The following is a 15669-nucleotide window of genomic DNA, read 5'->3' as shown; positions in this document are numbered from 1 at the left end:
CTTTCCCCTGAGCTTATCTCTTCTGTAATTTAGTTACACAAAAGGCAGGTGATATAGGAGAATGAGCCCTGGACTGGTTAATGAAAGACCTGAGTCTTGATCCTGCTCTTCCGTAGGATGTCCCTGGGCCAGTCATTCTGTGACTGATTTCTCATCTGTAAAATAAAGGAGAGGAAAAGGTGATGGCAAAGAGGCCCCTCAGCCATTTCAGAGTCTGAGTCTAGTGGGATATAGGTGTCTGAGTCTGCAGAGTGCATCCTTTTAAGAGTCACTCTGGGCTGGCCCTCCGTCAACATGGAGACACCACTGAAAGCAGACATGCCTCCCCCAAGGTGCTAATGGAGCTTCTTTTGTGCATGACTTATTGACTGTTAGAAAACCAGGATAACTTACTGAACAGAAACATATGCAATGTTTGCCAAAGGGGGAGAGATGGGGTGCTTACTGTTCCGTGTAAGTGTGCAGTAAGTGCTTACATTCAATAAAAGGTCATGGATTGATAGAGATACTTGAAAATCTTTGTCAGCCGAGTTCCAAGGAATCACTGAGACCTGCTGCTTGTGCTTCCTGGCATCAGTGTGACTCCAGCCTTTTAGCATCATACGCCCAGGAAATGGGGTATCACTTCCCCCTAAAATCTGAGTGGATGAGTACGTCACCACTCCTCCCCCCTCTCCCCGTGAAGGTGTAGAGCAGTGGTTCCCAAACTTATTTGGCCTACCGCCCCCTTTCCAGAAAAAATATTACTCAGCGCCCCCTGGAAATTAATTTTTTAAAAATTTTAATAGCAATTAAACAGAAAGATATATGCCCCTAAATGCACCTGTGGCCATCACCGCCCCCCTGGATCGCTGCAGCGCCCACCAGGGGGCGGTAGTGCCCACTTTGGGAATCACTGGTGTAGAGTAATGGCCTTCTCTCCTCCACAGGCTTTGTGGACATGTGTGTGCAGCATATCCCTTCTCCAAAGGTGGGCGCCAAGCCCAAGATCGAGCACACTTACACCGGGGGCGTGGACTCCGACCTCGGCGAGGCCATGAGCGACTGTGACCCTGATGTAAGGGAATGGGGCTCCCGGCAGCTCTCTGATTCTTCCCCCTGTGCAGGGACAGTGTTTTCTGGTTACAGGAGTAATGCCTTCTTCCCCCTTTTTTGCTTGCCCTCCGCCTGAGCACAGGCAGGCCTGAATTCAAAGCCTGATGTTACTGCTGCTAATGGTATGATCTTGGCAACATTATTCAGTCTTTCTCAGCCTGAGGGTGTTGGTATGTGAAAGGAGGATAATAATATGTGTGGTCATTATGAGAAGTAAGTAAGATTAAGCAAGTGTTATGGTGCCTACCAGTTATTAAAGATTCAACAAATGATTGCTAATCTGATCAGCCCTGGCTTTTCTAAAACTCTTTCCCAGCCATTCCTTCAGCAGTCTAGTTTCTTAGCATAAACATACAGCCACTTGAGAATTGTGAGTTAAATCTTTGGAGGAAATTTGGGGCAAATCCGTTTTATAATCTTGCAAGTTAACAGTGCCATCTGCCATCCTAAACCTGCCTTTCCCCCCCATTTCCCTCGTCTCCCCAGAGAAAAGGACAATAGCTTTGTTCTCCTGTGCCTTGGACATCTATTAATAAGCAGGGGGAAAGCGTGGTTGGAGTTTTCCTGGGAGGTCGCCACATCTTCTAGGTCTGGACTACCTCATAGAGCTCATGTCATTGCTATGAGGGGAGGCACTCACCTAGAGAGTATGTGTGGGTGAGGCTGCACTCTGTCCCCTCCTCCAGGGTCCCTTGATGTGCCACACCACCAAGATGTACAGCACAGATGATGGAGTTCAGTTTCATGCCTTTGGCCGGGTGCTAAGTGGTACCATCCATGCTGGGCAGCCTGTGAAGGTGCTGGGGGAGAACTACACTCTGGAGGATGAGGAGGACTCCCAGATATGCACCGTGGGCCGCCTTTGGATCTCTGTGGCCAGGTACTGCTAGCAGGAGCCTCTCGGGGCCTGCCTGTCCGCCATACTGGAACTGCCCAGGCAGCCGCAAGGGGTGGTCCTCCCTGGAGACACAGTTGCTGCCTGGCTCCCTCCAACAGGGGCTAAGTTGACCCTCCCTCAGCAGATCTATTGACTTCTAGTTCTTACTACCCGACGTGGCTAAGGCCAAAAGGCAGCTATTGTTGGGATAATGCCCAGAGCCTTGCCTTTGTGTTTGGATGGCTTACATTAATTTTTATAGCAGCATTTCTGTTTTTACTCATCTTAATCCCCTCTTCCTCTTCTGTGTTCCTTAAGTCACAACTGTAATGTTTCTTCCCAAGAGAAATTGTTTCCCAGCCTCCACTGATTATTCTTTAACCCAGAGAGAAGACTTTGCCGGATTCCTTGTAGCGTCCTCATCTGCAGAATAAAATTTAGCTTGGGCTTCTGGGTAGCTTGTCGGCTCCTAAATGTAGCATCCCAGCTAGGAGGCAGAACTGGGCAGTCCTGTTCCTCATGTGGCTGCTGCGCCTCACCAAGGCCCCTTTCCCTCCTCCAAATCCACCCCGTTCACCAGAAGGCAGGAGAAAATCCAAGAGCTAGGACAGCTGCAATATGTTCTGTGGTGCTTTTGGTGTCTCCTTACATCCATGCCTTTGAGAGCAGCTTGCTTACCACCAACATCCAACTGGGATTAGGTTTTCCTGTCTATTCCTCATTTAGTCCCTTATACTTCTTTTCATGGCACTTCCAGTTTGTAAGGACATATATGTGTGGTTATGTGACTGTTTATTGCTCCCCTCCCTGCTAGAATGTATCTGTTCGGCTGACCACTGCTCCTGGCTCAGGGCCTGGCACACAGCGGGCACTGAGTACATTCTTATGAATATTCTGCCCAAGTGTCATTGCTGCTTATTGGATGTTGCTCCAGGTACCACATTGAGGTGAACCGCGTTCCTGCTGGCAACTGGGTTCTGATTGAAGGTGTCGATCAACCAATTGTGAAGACGGCAACCATAACTGAACCCCGAGGCAATGAGGAGGTAAAGTTCTCAGGAGGCCACGGCACACGTGAGCTATAAGCAGCAGAACGGGCAGGGACTAACCCAGAGTCACTGCCATTTCCTGGTTCCAGGCCTCAGCCCAGGCTCAGCCTTCTAGATCTGACCCTGCTGGAGTCTCGCTGGAGTCTCTGCTCAGGTGCTAGGATTAGGAGGAAGGGCTTTTATTCTTTCCCTTCTCTGTTCTGCCAAAATACACAGCAATAAATGGCCCTTCAGGTTGCCTTCAAGCAGCCCCGAGGCTCTTGGTTGGAGAAGAGTCTGTCCCTAAGTAGGTCCTCAGCTTCTCTTATGTCCACACTTTCTGCGCCTACTCAGGCCGGGTGTCCTCACTCCTCTGCATTTTGGATCTCAGGCTCAGATTTTCCGGCCCTTGAAGTTCAACACCACATCTGTTATCAAGATTGCCGTGGAGCCAGTCAACCCCTCAGAGCTGCCCAAGATGCTGGACGGTCTGCGCAAGGTCAACAAGAGCTATCCGTCCCTCACCACCAAGGTAGGCCCGAGGCCTGCAGCCGCCACGCCCTACTTGCCCCAGCTGAGTGGTCTGTGCTGCCTACTGCTTCGTGCCCATCGGGTGCCTCTGATTTGCTGCTTCCAACGGCCTGTATCAGGACTTAATCCCTGTTGCTGTCATTTAAAGGCAGGATGAGATCCATATTGCGGGGAGGAAGGGTGACACGTGTGTGTGCAGCGTTCACAAGTGTATAGATAGGAAAGAGATGTTTCTTGTAGAGACACTTTGAATTAATTTGTCTAGCCAATAGAGAGGAAAAAGCGAGTCACTCTGACCCTTCTACACTTTTTTTTTTTAATATATTTTATTGATTTTTTTTACAGAGAGGAAGGGAGAGGGATAGAGAGAAACATCGATGAGAGAGAAACATCGATCAGCTGCCTCCTGCACATCTCCTACTGGGGATGTGCCCGCAACCAAGGTACATGCCCTTGACCGGAATCGAACCTGGGACCTTTCAGTCCGCAGGCTGACGCTCTATACACTGAGCCAAACCGGTTTCGGCCCTTCTACACTCTTGAGCCTGCCAGCATACCTTTCTGAGTAGTTGGCCAGGGCTAAAGAAAAAAAAAAGGTCAGCTTATGTCCAGACATAGGGCATGGTTTTCTCTAAATTTATAAGATGGTAGTAAAATTGGTGAGCTCATCACATCCAGTAGCACTGTCCTGAATGATCCGGGATCTTGAGGACTTACTCATAGGTCACGGATCCTTCTTGAAGAGGCTGGAACCGACAGTGAGCAGTGGCTGTGTGTGATCGTGGATTCAGGCACCACCTCCTGGGTTCCCGCCTCGATTCTGTGTCTGTCTGCTGTTGCTGGCACAATAGAGTCCAGGCTGTGAGCAGCAGGGCTGTTGCGTTTCAGGTGGAAGAGTCTGGCGAGCACGTGATTCTGGGGACTGGGGAGCTCTACCTGGACTGTGTGATGCATGATTTGCGGAAGATGTACTCCGAGATAGACATCAAGGTAAAGCAGCAGCCCCTTTCTTTCTTGGGTGCCTGCCTGGCCAGGACGCTTAGCTCACAGCTCCAGGCTGATTTTACAAGCAACTCAACCCTAGATTCCCCTGGAAGGCCCACGGGAAGAGGGGTGCCCTAATAGAGGAGATCGGTTTCAGAAAAGCGTGATCTGTTGCTCCCTAAATGGGAAGGTATTTGAGATCTGGTTTGCCCCCTTTTGCAGGGTTATTCTCAGTGTCATGCGTTTAAAGTCAGTGCTCCCAAGCCAAAATTATTCTTGGTCATTTGTTTTAAAAAAATAGTTGGACAATTAATATGTCTGTGGTGATTAAGGCTCAGAGTGTATGGTTTCAAGGTGAGAGTGGGGCCTGGCTCTCCTGGATTCATCGTCAAGCCTGACACAGCCCCTCAGTTAAACTGCCCTTTCATGGCCTCAGTGTCCCAGTTGAGAGACACATTTTCTCCAAGGCCCTCGGGTGGTGGGAATGAGTACCCTCAAGTACCCCTCTTAGATTCTTCTGATGTGCCCAGGACTGGTGCTCTATAAGATGCTGGGTTTCCCAGGTACAGGCCAGGGCCAGTGGGAGCTTCAGGGAGAAGTCCCAGGCTGAGAACAGAAGGGGTGTCCCCAGGAGGTCTCTAGTACCAGCTCTGACAGACCTGCAGGGGTGATTCAATGAATGGTGGAGGGACGGCTAAATGGATGGTGAAGGATACCTTGGGGGACTATAATTCAGATCTGGATTTGATCCCATGTACTTTTGACTCCAGAACATAGATATTGCACTACACTAAGTTTCCGCAGGCTTGTTAGTGATGGCGACTTTTAGCCTGCTGTTGTATTTGTCCCTGATGCTGATTAGGAGGCGGGGTTCTCACAGGGGTAATGTCAGGGGCCCTCGGAATTCCCTTTGGCAGGAGGTCATCCTTCCAACAAAATGAGACCTTGCCCAATAATTTATCTTGTTTCCCAACAGGTGGCTGACCCTGTTGTTACCTTTTGTGAGACTGTGGTAGAAACATCCTCTCTCAAGTGCTTTGCTGAAACACCCAATAAGAAGTAAGCTGGGGTCATAGTGTCCTTGGACTGACACTCCCCCCTCCCACCAGCCCCACCACAATCACAACTCTGTGGACATAGAGACCCCGCAGTCTGGGGATGGAGGTGCTTAGAATACTTGAGTTTAGCCCAGGCCTCTGATCCATTTGCCTTTGGACATGATCCCATGAAGTCCTTTGCCATAAGACTTTCTATGCCAGGATGACTTGCAATTGTCTCTTCTCCTTTCTATGTAAATGTTGCCCCAAACCTACTTTCATAAAGAGTGGTAGATTCACCCCGGCTGGTTTGGCTCAGTGGATAGAGCATCGGCCTGCGGACTGAAGGGTCCTGGGTTCGATTCCGGTCAAGGGCACATGCCTGGGTTGTGGGCTCAACCCGTAGTGTGGGGCATGCAGGAGGCAGCCAATCAATGATTATCATCTCTCCCTCTCCCTTCCTCTCTGAAATAAATAAAAATATATTTTGAGAGAGTAGATTCTAAGGAGAAAAAAAAAAGATAAGCTCTTTTGGCTCTACTCTGCTCCTGTGGTTTTCACTGATGTCATTGCCTTAGCTGTTACTTTGTCACCCTTTTCTTAGAAGTGACCCTTCTGCTAGTCCTGCTCACCCACCTCGTTACTCATTTCCTCTCTAACTAGGAACAAGATCACCATGATTGCTGAGCCTCTTGAAAAGGGCCTTGCTGAAGACATCGAGAATGAGGTGGTCCAGATCACGTGGAACAGGCGAGAACACAGCTCTCATTCCAGGGCTAAAGGGAGACAGGGCAGGGCACCATAACTTACTGCTGGACCTCTAATACCCCACACTCTTCTGGGAAGTCCTGGGCGCAGTGTGGGTGGGGTGAGGTGACTGTCTCCAGAGAGGCAGGATTTTACAGGAGCTGGCTGAGCCCTCCGTTGTCTCCTCCTTCCCCAGGAAGAAGCTGGGAGAGTTCTTCCAAACCAAGTACGATTGGGATCTGCTGGCTGCCCGTTCCATCTGGGCTTTTGGCCCTGATGCCACCGGCCCCAACATCCTGGTGGATGATACCCTGCCCTCTGAGGTACAGGAGAACTGATGGGAGCCTTGTGATGGTCTGTTAGCTCAAGTGGAAGAAACTACAAAGTGTTCTTTTTCTCCTGGAAGTATTTTGTGTCTTCTGGTGCAGGAGAATATCCTCTTACCAGCCTACCTGCCTTCTCCTCCCTCTAAACTCTGGCTATTGCCAGGGTCACCACTAAAGAACCCTTATGTTCTGTGCAGGTGGACAAAGCTCTTCTTGGCTCAGTGAAGGACAGCATTGTTCAAGGTTTCCAGTGGGGAACCAGGGAGGGACCCCTCTGTGATGAGTGTAAGTCTACCAGTTTCTCCGCCTCCCCCACCTGAGTCCTCTAGGGCCCTTGCTCCTGGGCGTAGGCGGTGGGGTGGGCTTATCCTCGGGACCTGGCAGGACACGCAGCAGGGCCATCCCATGTCCTGAGCCTGTTTCCTGTCTCTCTCCCTCCCTCTCCTTTGCTACCACTTAGTACCTCCTAGAAATGAAGTCATTGCTAGTTGACATTCGTTCCTCATTCCTGAGAAGAAATAAGTTTGAGGAGGTGTATCAGAGGGAGGATGGGATTGGAGTGGCTTATAGACCAGGATTGGACTTAATGGGAACAATTCCTAGAATTTCTTCTCTATCCAAAAATAATTAAATGTCTGCAGAAGAAGCACGTAAACTTCTAGGGAACCTTTATGATGTCTGAAACAAACACTATAAATGTGTGCTTGACTGCTGACCTCTTTGCTACAGGCCTGCGTATCCTACCAGAATACCCATCTGCAGGGCAGTTTTGTACCTTTTCTTTTGTGGCCGCAGATAGCTGTAGAGCTACAGGAGGCTCCTCGCTGCTCTGGCCGTGAGCACTCCTTAATCAGCTGTCATCTCCTTTTCTTTTTCAGTGATTCGAAATGTCAAGTTTAAGATCCTAGATGCAGTGGTTGCCCAGGAGCCCCTGCACCGGGGCGGGGGCCAAATCATCCCCACGGCCAGGAGAGTCGTCTATTCTGCCTTCCTCATGGTAAGTGAGGGCTCTGCTACCCCAGGGCATTAAGTCCTCAGCCTTCCCCAAGCTGAGGAACCCCTTCTTGTTGCTCTGCTGCAGGCCACTCCTCGCCTGATGGAGCCTTACTACTTTGTAGAGGTCCAGGCCCCTGCAGATTGTGTCTCCGCTGTTTATACTGTCCTGGCCAGGCGCAGGTGAGAGCCCCGCACGTTAGGGAGACACAGAGGACCGGCAGAGCAGGAAGTCACTTGGCCACCATGGAGGGACCAGCCTCCCACGCTCTCCACTCCTGAAACCTAATGAGCTGATTTCTTTCAGAAGGAAGTAGGAGTAGGAATGAGGAAATCCCTAGCTTTCCTGCAGATTAAGATTTGAGATTCCTGCCCTAACCGGTTTGGCTCAGTGGATAGAGCGTCGGCCTTCGGACTGGGGGGTCCCGGGTTCGGTTCCGGTCAAGGGCATGTGCCTTGGTTGCGGGCACATCCCCAGTGGGGGGTGTGCAGGAGGCAGCTGGTCGATGTTTCTCTCTCATCGATGTTTCTGGCTCTCTGTCCCTCTCCCTTCCTCTCTGTGGGGAATCAATGGAATGTATATATAAAAAAAAAAAAAAAAGATTTGAGATTCCTTACTGGGCAGCCCTCCTCAGCTCCTGGGGAAAGTTCTGTAAAACCTTATGCAGCAGCGTTCCCACTCTGGCCCCGAGGTTGCTCCGCTTGGGCCGCCACAGTGTCAGACTGAGACCCCAGCCCCTCTGTCTCCTGCAGTGCGTTCGCAGTCATTCTTTCGTGGTAGTTCCGGTTTGGGGTGTATTTGAGGGCAGATGGCTTCTCTGCTTTTGACTCAGCCTTTGTTGTTCTGTCTCAGGGGGCATGTGACTCAGGATGCTCCCATTCCAGGCTCCCCCCTCTACACCATCAAAGCTTTCATCCCGGCTATCGACTCCTTTGGCTTTGAGACTGATCTGCGGACTCACACCCAGGGGCAGGCCTTTTCCTTGTCTGTCTTTCACCATTGGCAGGTGAGAAAACGGTGCAGGCTGGCCGACTTGGCCTCCCACCTGGACAAGGCCAATCCCTTATGACCCGTTTCCCTTCCAAGTCCTGACTGAGATTTTCCAGCCTCCTCAGAGTCCTGCTTCCAGACCCAGATAGAGGGCTGCCTGGACCCCCTGAAACCCCTTTGCCTTTCAGATTGTTCCTGGGGATCCTCTGGATAAGAGCATTGTCATCCGCCCCTTGGAGCCACAGCCAGCTCCTCACCTGGCCCGGGAATTCATGATCAAAACCCGTCGTAGAAAGGTGTGTGTGCCCTCAGACCTATCACCACCCCGCAACCCCCAGGGGTTTCAGCAGGAGTTTTATCTCTCTTCATTTCTTACTCTTGGACCTATCTCCCAAACACTAAGCGATTTACTGTACAACATAGAGATGCAATGTGTACAGGCCTCAGGCAGCCAGACCTGCTCCCCAATGACAAAACCCTAAAGGCAGGGCTCCTGAAACAGCCTGGCCAACAGTCCGTCCCCTACCATCACCACCACCACAACCACCAGCTTCCTACTCAACCACAGGTCTCCGATGGCCCCCACCTCATTCAGACACCACACAGGACTCATTCTCTCATTTGCCCCCAACCTCTGCAGGGCCTGAGTGAAGACGTGAGCATCAGCAAGTTCTTCGATGACCCTATGTTGCTGGAGCTCGCCAAGCAGGATGTGGTACTCAATTACCCCATGTGAATGCCAGGACTCCTAGCAGCTCCGGCTCCCTGCAGTGGGCTGCACCCTGGACTGGAAGCTGGGACCTCATGTGACTTGGACTCCATGTTGTCAGAGTGTCTGGGAGCTGCTGTGGCGTCTTGAACAACCCAAGAGCCTCCAACCCAGAGCCCAGTGAGGGAGGCCCATTCTGCCTCCTGGTTCCTTCTGTGGCCTGTGCCTGGCTCTATTCCCAGGGAACAGAGAGGAGTCTGGCTCAGGGAAGGAGGAGGGGATGAAAGTGTTTAACCCCAGGAGGCCCTGTCCTCAGAATTTACATGGAATTTTTTTTTACAAGTCTGACCTTAGACATGGTTTATAAGTGAACAGAATATTCTAACCTCTGCCTTTCTCTGTTGCTTTCATTCAACCCTCCACCCCCTCTCCTCCAGCACAGTCCAGTCCTGGCCCTTGGGTTCTAAATCTATGTCGTCTCCCATGAGGCTTCACTGCCTCTGCTTCCAGCTGCAACCTTCTTCCTGCCTGGGTCTCCAGGGAAGCAGCCTTTTATTTATTTTTTTAAAATATGTTTTTATTGACTTTTTTTTACAGAAAAGAAGGGAGAGGGATAGAGAGTTAGAAACATCGATGAGAGAGAAACATCGATCAGCTGCCTCCTGCACACCCCCCTGGGGATTGAGCCTGAAACCAAGGTACATGCCCTCCACCGGAATCGAACCCGGGACCTTTCAGTCCACGGCCCAATGCTCTATCCATTGAGCCAAACCGGTCAAGGCAGGGAAGCAGCCTTTTAACCCAGTGTCCCATGAGCATGGAGGCTACTAATGCCCCCACTCCACTCCTGGTGTCCTGTCCACCATGCTTTTCCAGGTGGGTCTGGGCTGGCTTGGGAATTGTTGGGTTTCTGGGATCGGAGGTCCACTGCACCTCTCTTTCTGCCCCACTGAGAGTTTCTGTTGCCCTGAAGTTCAGAGCCACAACTCTGATCTCCAACCCTTTGCTCTAAGCTCCCCAACCAGCCACTGCCAGTCCCTTCATCTTCTATCCCAGGTGAAGAAGAGACTGTCAGTTTTCTGCAAAATTCCTTTATTAGGAACACACCAGGGATTGCTGTGAGAGGGTCTGACTGCCCTTGGCTGTAGAAACCTACTTCTCCCCCACATCCTGCGTTGCTCTCTTGATATAGTCTCTGTACATTGTGTACACAGCACCTGTGTGAGGGAGAAAGAAAATACCCCTTAGCATCAAAAGCTTCACCCAGCCTCTGATCCCCAGGTGTCCCAGAGAGAAGTAGCAACTGCAGAGCCCCCGGGGTCTGGCTCCAGCCCATCCCTTGAGAGTCCAGCTTTCTGCTCTAGGGCTCAGCAGCTGCTACAAGCACCTGACCACACAGCCTGGGAAACAACCCTTTTGACAATTTGCAAAGCATTGCAAGTGCATTTCTATCTAAGAAACCTCACGGCAACCTGTGATTCAGGCCAGAGGTGGTTATCGAGTTACACATGGGGAAACCAAGGATCAGAGAAGGATTTGTCCACTGTCATACAGCCAGGAAGTAGCTGTCTGCCTTTTGACCCAAAGAGGAAGAGAAATTCAGCCTCTGTTTGGGTGCATGGTTTTTCTCACCTCTGGACAAACTGTCATGAAGCAGACCACATCATCCCCACAGGCCTGGGACAGGAGATGAAGCGGAACCCTGACAGCGTCTCGGTATGGGGGCTTCACCAAGGACTTGATATGGAGCCTTGTATTGGGAATAGGGCCTGAGATCATGGTCCCTTAACTGTCAGAACTCCCAGCTCTCGTTCTGTGAGGCCACTCACCTAGCATGATTGCACCCACAGCACAGGCCTGCGCTGCCACTCGGGTATGAATCAGGTGTATTGACATCTTGGTGGAACCACGAGCCTTCAGCCGGTAAATCCTGTATGCCGCCACCACTAGGCAGCCTCCTAAGCCTGTAGTCAGAGAACATGACCCCTGGACCTCATCTACCAAGCACATCACTCTTGATGAGAGACACTAGGAAGACTGGGCATCTGGATGAGCAGCTGCTCTGGTGGGGGGTGGGAGGGTTATTAGATGGCTGAGTTTTCCTCTGGATGGCATTTCCAAACTAGCTGCCCCCCTCCAATGACTCCCTTCCCCCACATACAAATAGCCCATCACCAGGACTCCCCTACCCCCATTAGGCCCTTCTCCAACCACCTTGGCTCCCACATCTGTTACAGCTGTTTTCCTACTTTCCCAGCGCCTAGAGGAAGGAAGCCCTAGGGGACCCCAAACCGCTCCTTCCCCTCATTTCATTGTAAGGTGGTGTCCCTTTATCTTCTGGCTCCTCTGCTACTGATTCACCCTTCTAGCAGTTGATTGTTCAGTGGGTAGGACCACTGGAGTTCTCTGCTTCATTCTTTGAAAGGACTGGGAGAGATGTTCTCTAAGAGAAGGCCCCCCCATCCCTTCCTTTCCCCACTCACCTATAGGCACCAGTGGAGACTCCCTGGTCTTCCTCAGGAACTTCTCAGACACGCTGTCTTCACCTTCGGGTGGCACCCACCAGCCTTTGTTAGCGGACATGATCCTGCCCCCAGATGTTGGCAGCAGGGTTCCTAGGCTTCAGCCCAGTCCTAGAAGGAAGCACCCCACAATCAGGGCTCCAATGCTCCTCAGTTTGGGGTAGGAAGGAGAAAGTTGCCTGCTGAGACCTCCTCACCATTCCCTACACAGCCACTACTTAAAAAGATGTCCTGTTTCAGAGGGCTGGACCACTAGCGCCATTTCTCCAGCTTAATTTCTCTCTTCCCTAGCTCGCTCTGACTGCACTGTTTTCTCTGCTTCCCCTTCCCCCATCTGCGTCCCTGTGGGTATCATCCTTGGGCCAAGAAAAGCAACTGGAAAAATCCACAGATGAGGGTGGGACGAAAAGGCCTTGAGCCTTGGGACCCCCGCCCCTCCCCTGGTCTTGAGTTTGTGACAGTTACTCCTGAGGGATCCACAGAGCAGGATCCAGCCCCAGGGAACTAGAGCCATCCCAGACAGTTACACCATGGTTACCCAGCCACCAGAGCCAGAGATTAAAACATTGGACCTGGATTTGTGTGTACTTGAGCATACGTTCCAGACAATACTAACGGAACAAGTGCTCGTCCCTGAGCTGCTCCTGTTCCAGGTCCATCCCTTGCCATGTTCAATTGCAAATACCAACCCCCTGCCTCCGTCCCTGGGCGGTGACCTTGTTCTACTTGCTAACCCCTGTAAATGTCTGCTCTGATCACAACTTCGATGGAGTCCCAGAGTCCTGGTCCTTACACCAGGGGTTCTGCCTGTGGGCTGCTTCCTAAGTCTAATCATGAAACCAACTCCCTGCTTGAGGCAACTTCTATACCTAGTTGTCCCTCCTCTCCCCGAGGAGCAACAACCTTGGGCCCTACAGGTCCTCAGCATGCTGGTGCTTACCGCAGGAGGTGGCCCGGACGTGGACTGGGAGCAGCCGGGGCCAGGGCTCAGCGTCTGTTTTGAACTGGCCAAGAGCCGATGATGAAGCTGCCACTACGGGGTCAGGGAAGCAACAGCGGGCTTTATGGAGACTTTGAAGTCAGGAATGGAGAGGGGAGGAGATAGGACAGGGCATCGGTCTTAACCCCCCATCTGCTGAGTTTCAGGATGGACTCCAGGCACTGGAGAGTAATGAAAGACCAAATGGAAAAGGGCCCTTAGCCAGGTTAAATATTTTAGTTCTCATGGACAGAAGTGGCCGGATCAGAGATGGACTTGATATGGAGAACAGAGATGGAAATAGAGAGGCAAGATGGGGAGAGCTCCTGGGTTCTTCCTTGAGTTATACGGCCTCAAATATTCTTAGGAACAATGTGAGATGTAAATTTAATGCTCCAATTGTGGGAGGCAGGCTCTCGGGTCTTGGTTTCAAGACCTTCAAGGATGCTCTCTGGACCAAGGAGATTTGTTCAGGAGTTTGAAGCAACTGGGATTTCCTTCACATCTCCAGAGCTCTTTATACTGCCTGGGGGGTTACAGAAATGACAGTTACCAGCATTGGTGCCTACTCTGTTCTAGGTATTTACGTTTCAAACCTCTCTACTATATGGTAAGTAGCAGTTTGTTTACAGGCCAGGGAACTGAGCTTCCCCAAGGCTAAATGGTTTGTCCAAGGAACACAGCTAGGAAATGGCAGTGCTGAGATCTGAACCCAGGTCTGGCTGGCTCCAAAATGTGTACTATTGTTGTCCAGTGGGCCTCCCTGGACAGTCACTCTGCTTTCCAGTGGCTGGCCAAGCTGAAAACCTCACCAAGTTGATACTGAAGCTTAGGAATGCTCATTGATCATCCACCCTTGATTAGGAAAAGGAAAGTACCTTATGGCTACGCAGATGGAGAAAATGTGGGAATGTGGGATACACTCTGGAGAGTCCCCCTTCATCCCTTTGTTCCTTCCCTAGATTACTCTCAGCCCCAATGTGTCTGTCCTGATGGGGCTTTTCTGCACTGGAAATCTGTCCAGCAGCTGATGTCTCTCTCTCCCCAGCACTCACTGCTCTAGGGAGAGACCCAGGGTCACAGCAACTCCCCTGGGCCTTCCCGTGTCCCCAGCGTCCATGGGAACTCTCCTCCCAGTCATTCACACACTCTTCCATGCTGCCTTTCCTGATCCCAACAATGGCCTGAATTCTCAAGAGGAGGAGGATCCTGCCCAGAGGTGGGGAGGGTGGGCGGAAATGTCTGGATGAGACGGCAAGAGTCAAGATCAGCTCCTACCCCTTTAGAGAACAGGGACTAAGCTCTAGAGCAGTGGTTCTCAACCTTCCTAATGCCGCGACCCTTTAATACAGTTCCTCATGTGGTGACCCCCAATTTCATTGTTACAAATTGAACATAATTAAAGCATAGTGATTAATCACAAAAACAATATGTAATTATATATGTGTTTTCCGATGGTCTTAGGTGACCCCTGTGAAAGGGTCGTTCGACCCCCAAAGGGGTCGCGACCCACAGGTTGAAAACCGCTGCTCTAGAGAGTGAAGTCCAACTTCTCCCTGTTGAGATCATATTTGATGCTCCATAGCATCCCAGCCCAGAACTGAGAAAATAATAGTTGCTATGATTTACTGAGCACCTAGGAACCAAAAAGTGTGCTAATGGCATTAAGTAGATTGTTTTACTTAATCCTTACAATAACTATGAAGAAAGTACTATTACTATTATTCTCCCCATTTCACAGATGAACAAACTGAGGCTTGGGTTAAATGTCTTGCCCAAGATCACAGTGAGAAAAAGATCCAGACTTCTCACCATTCCTAAAATCAAATCTCACTACTCTGGACTAACAGGAGAATGACTGTAAAGTGGAGGGGAAGTCCTGAAATAGAAGAAAAAATTTATTTTCAAAAGTTTCTGAGAACACACAGAAATCTTTAAGGAACAAATTTCTGGAGCATCCTGCTTTAGTACACAGATAAGATAAAATTATGATAACATTTTTGTTAATATGCCAAGTCTTTAATAATTATTTTGGTTTCAGCATTTCTACATTAGTAATTTGCTTAGTAAACTTCTTCCTTCCAGATCAGGTTACACCGACAGAAATTCTATTTTACAAGGCTTTAAATGAATGATGCTGACAGACTTAGGGGATCCAGAGTGTAGGCCGGAGTTAGATGTGGGGTCAGTTAGCTGCTTGACCAACCAACCTCTAAATCAGGGGTCCTCAAACTACGGCCCGCGGGCCACATGCGGCCCGCCGAAAACATTTATCCTGCCCGCCGGGTGTTTTTGCCGCCGCTGTGTGCATAGGAATTTGTTCATAGTTTTTTTTAAACTATAGTCCGGCCCTCCAACGGTCTGAGGGACAGTGAACTGGCCCCCTGTTTAAAAAGTTTGAGGACCCCTGATCTAAATCCTTGGTCTTCTGCCACTCAATTTCTGTGAGTCTGTATCATCTGTAAATGGACATAGTAGGTACCCATAGGATCATCGTAAGGGTTAAATAAGATGATTGTTAGAATTCCCCAGCACACTGCCTGGCAGGGAATGGCTAGCAGGCTGGGAGAGAAGTGGCAAGTCCCTGATAGCAGATGGGAAGGGCACATGTTCTGGATGGTCCACAATGCAGCACACCCTTTCCTGTCCCTCTCCAACTCCTCCCTGCCTCCTCCTGCCGGGCTTCCCCACCCTGCCTGTAAGCTTCAGGCTCCCCATTCTGTTGGGGGAGGAAAAGGGGAGACTAGGACTTGAAGCTCCACACAATCTAAGGCACAGCTGTGCTATATATAGCTCACGGGAGTTGAGTGACTAGACAGGGGAAGGGAGGACGTGCAGCTTTTGCCTTGA

General features: G+C 50.5%; 2 protein-coding genes across 3 annotated transcripts in view; one reads left to right on the top strand and one right to left on the bottom strand.

Annotated features, from left to right (window-relative positions):
* The window catches only part of EFTUD2 (elongation factor Tu GTP binding domain containing 2), a 38943-nt gene extending 29236 nt beyond the window's left edge, over positions 1 to 9707 (top strand). Inside the window, exons 15-28 of the mRNA XM_070395485.1 lie at positions 930 to 1057; positions 1782 to 1975; positions 2907 to 3018; positions 3392 to 3532; positions 4420 to 4521; positions 5492 to 5574; positions 6216 to 6302; positions 6496 to 6622; positions 6823 to 6910; positions 7504 to 7622; positions 7707 to 7801; positions 8472 to 8625; positions 8798 to 8905; positions 9250 to 9707. Coding sequence (XP_070251586.1) covers positions 930 to 1057; positions 1782 to 1975; positions 2907 to 3018; positions 3392 to 3532; positions 4420 to 4521; positions 5492 to 5574; positions 6216 to 6302; positions 6496 to 6622; positions 6823 to 6910; positions 7504 to 7622; positions 7707 to 7801; positions 8472 to 8625; positions 8798 to 8905; positions 9250 to 9345 — 1634 coding nt within the window. The 3' untranslated portion in view covers positions 9346 to 9707. The remainder of the gene's footprint in view (positions 1 to 929; positions 1058 to 1781; positions 1976 to 2906; positions 3019 to 3391; positions 3533 to 4419; positions 4522 to 5491; positions 5575 to 6215; positions 6303 to 6495; positions 6623 to 6822; positions 6911 to 7503; positions 7623 to 7706; positions 7802 to 8471; positions 8626 to 8797; positions 8906 to 9249) is intronic.
* A 686-nt stretch (positions 9708 to 10393) lies between these two features.
* HIGD1B (HIG1 hypoxia inducible domain family member 1B) lies at positions 10394 to 12867 on the bottom strand. Of its 2 annotated transcripts, none has more exons than XM_070395487.1 (4): positions 12781 to 12867; positions 11802 to 11951; positions 11148 to 11282; positions 10394 to 10535 (listed from the first exon to the last, which is right to left on the bottom strand). In XM_070395487.1, exons 2-4 carry the CDS (start codon positions 11899 to 11901, stop codon positions 10471 to 10473), a joined length of 300 nt encoding a protein of 99 aa, XP_070251588.1. In that variant the 5' UTR covers positions 11902 to 11951; positions 12781 to 12867; the 3' UTR covers positions 10394 to 10470. The 2 variants fall into 2 exon arrangements, with proteins under 2 accessions (XP_070251588.1, XP_070251587.1); XM_070395486.1 differs by lacking the exon at positions 12781 to 12867 and adding an exon at positions 12038 to 12201.
* Positions 12868 to 15669: the final 2802 nt, after the last annotated feature.

This window comes from Myotis yumanensis, unplaced genomic scaffold, assembly GCF_028538775.1.
Source record: "Myotis yumanensis isolate MYYU_CA2020_CCGP unplaced genomic scaffold, mMyoYum1.0.hap1 SCAF_16, whole genome shotgun sequence".
Classification (NCBI taxonomy): Eukaryota; Metazoa; Chordata; class Mammalia; order Chiroptera; family Vespertilionidae; genus Myotis; species Myotis yumanensis.
Note: the sequence above shows the minus strand (reverse complement) of the source record. Positions and strands in the feature narration are given on the sequence as shown.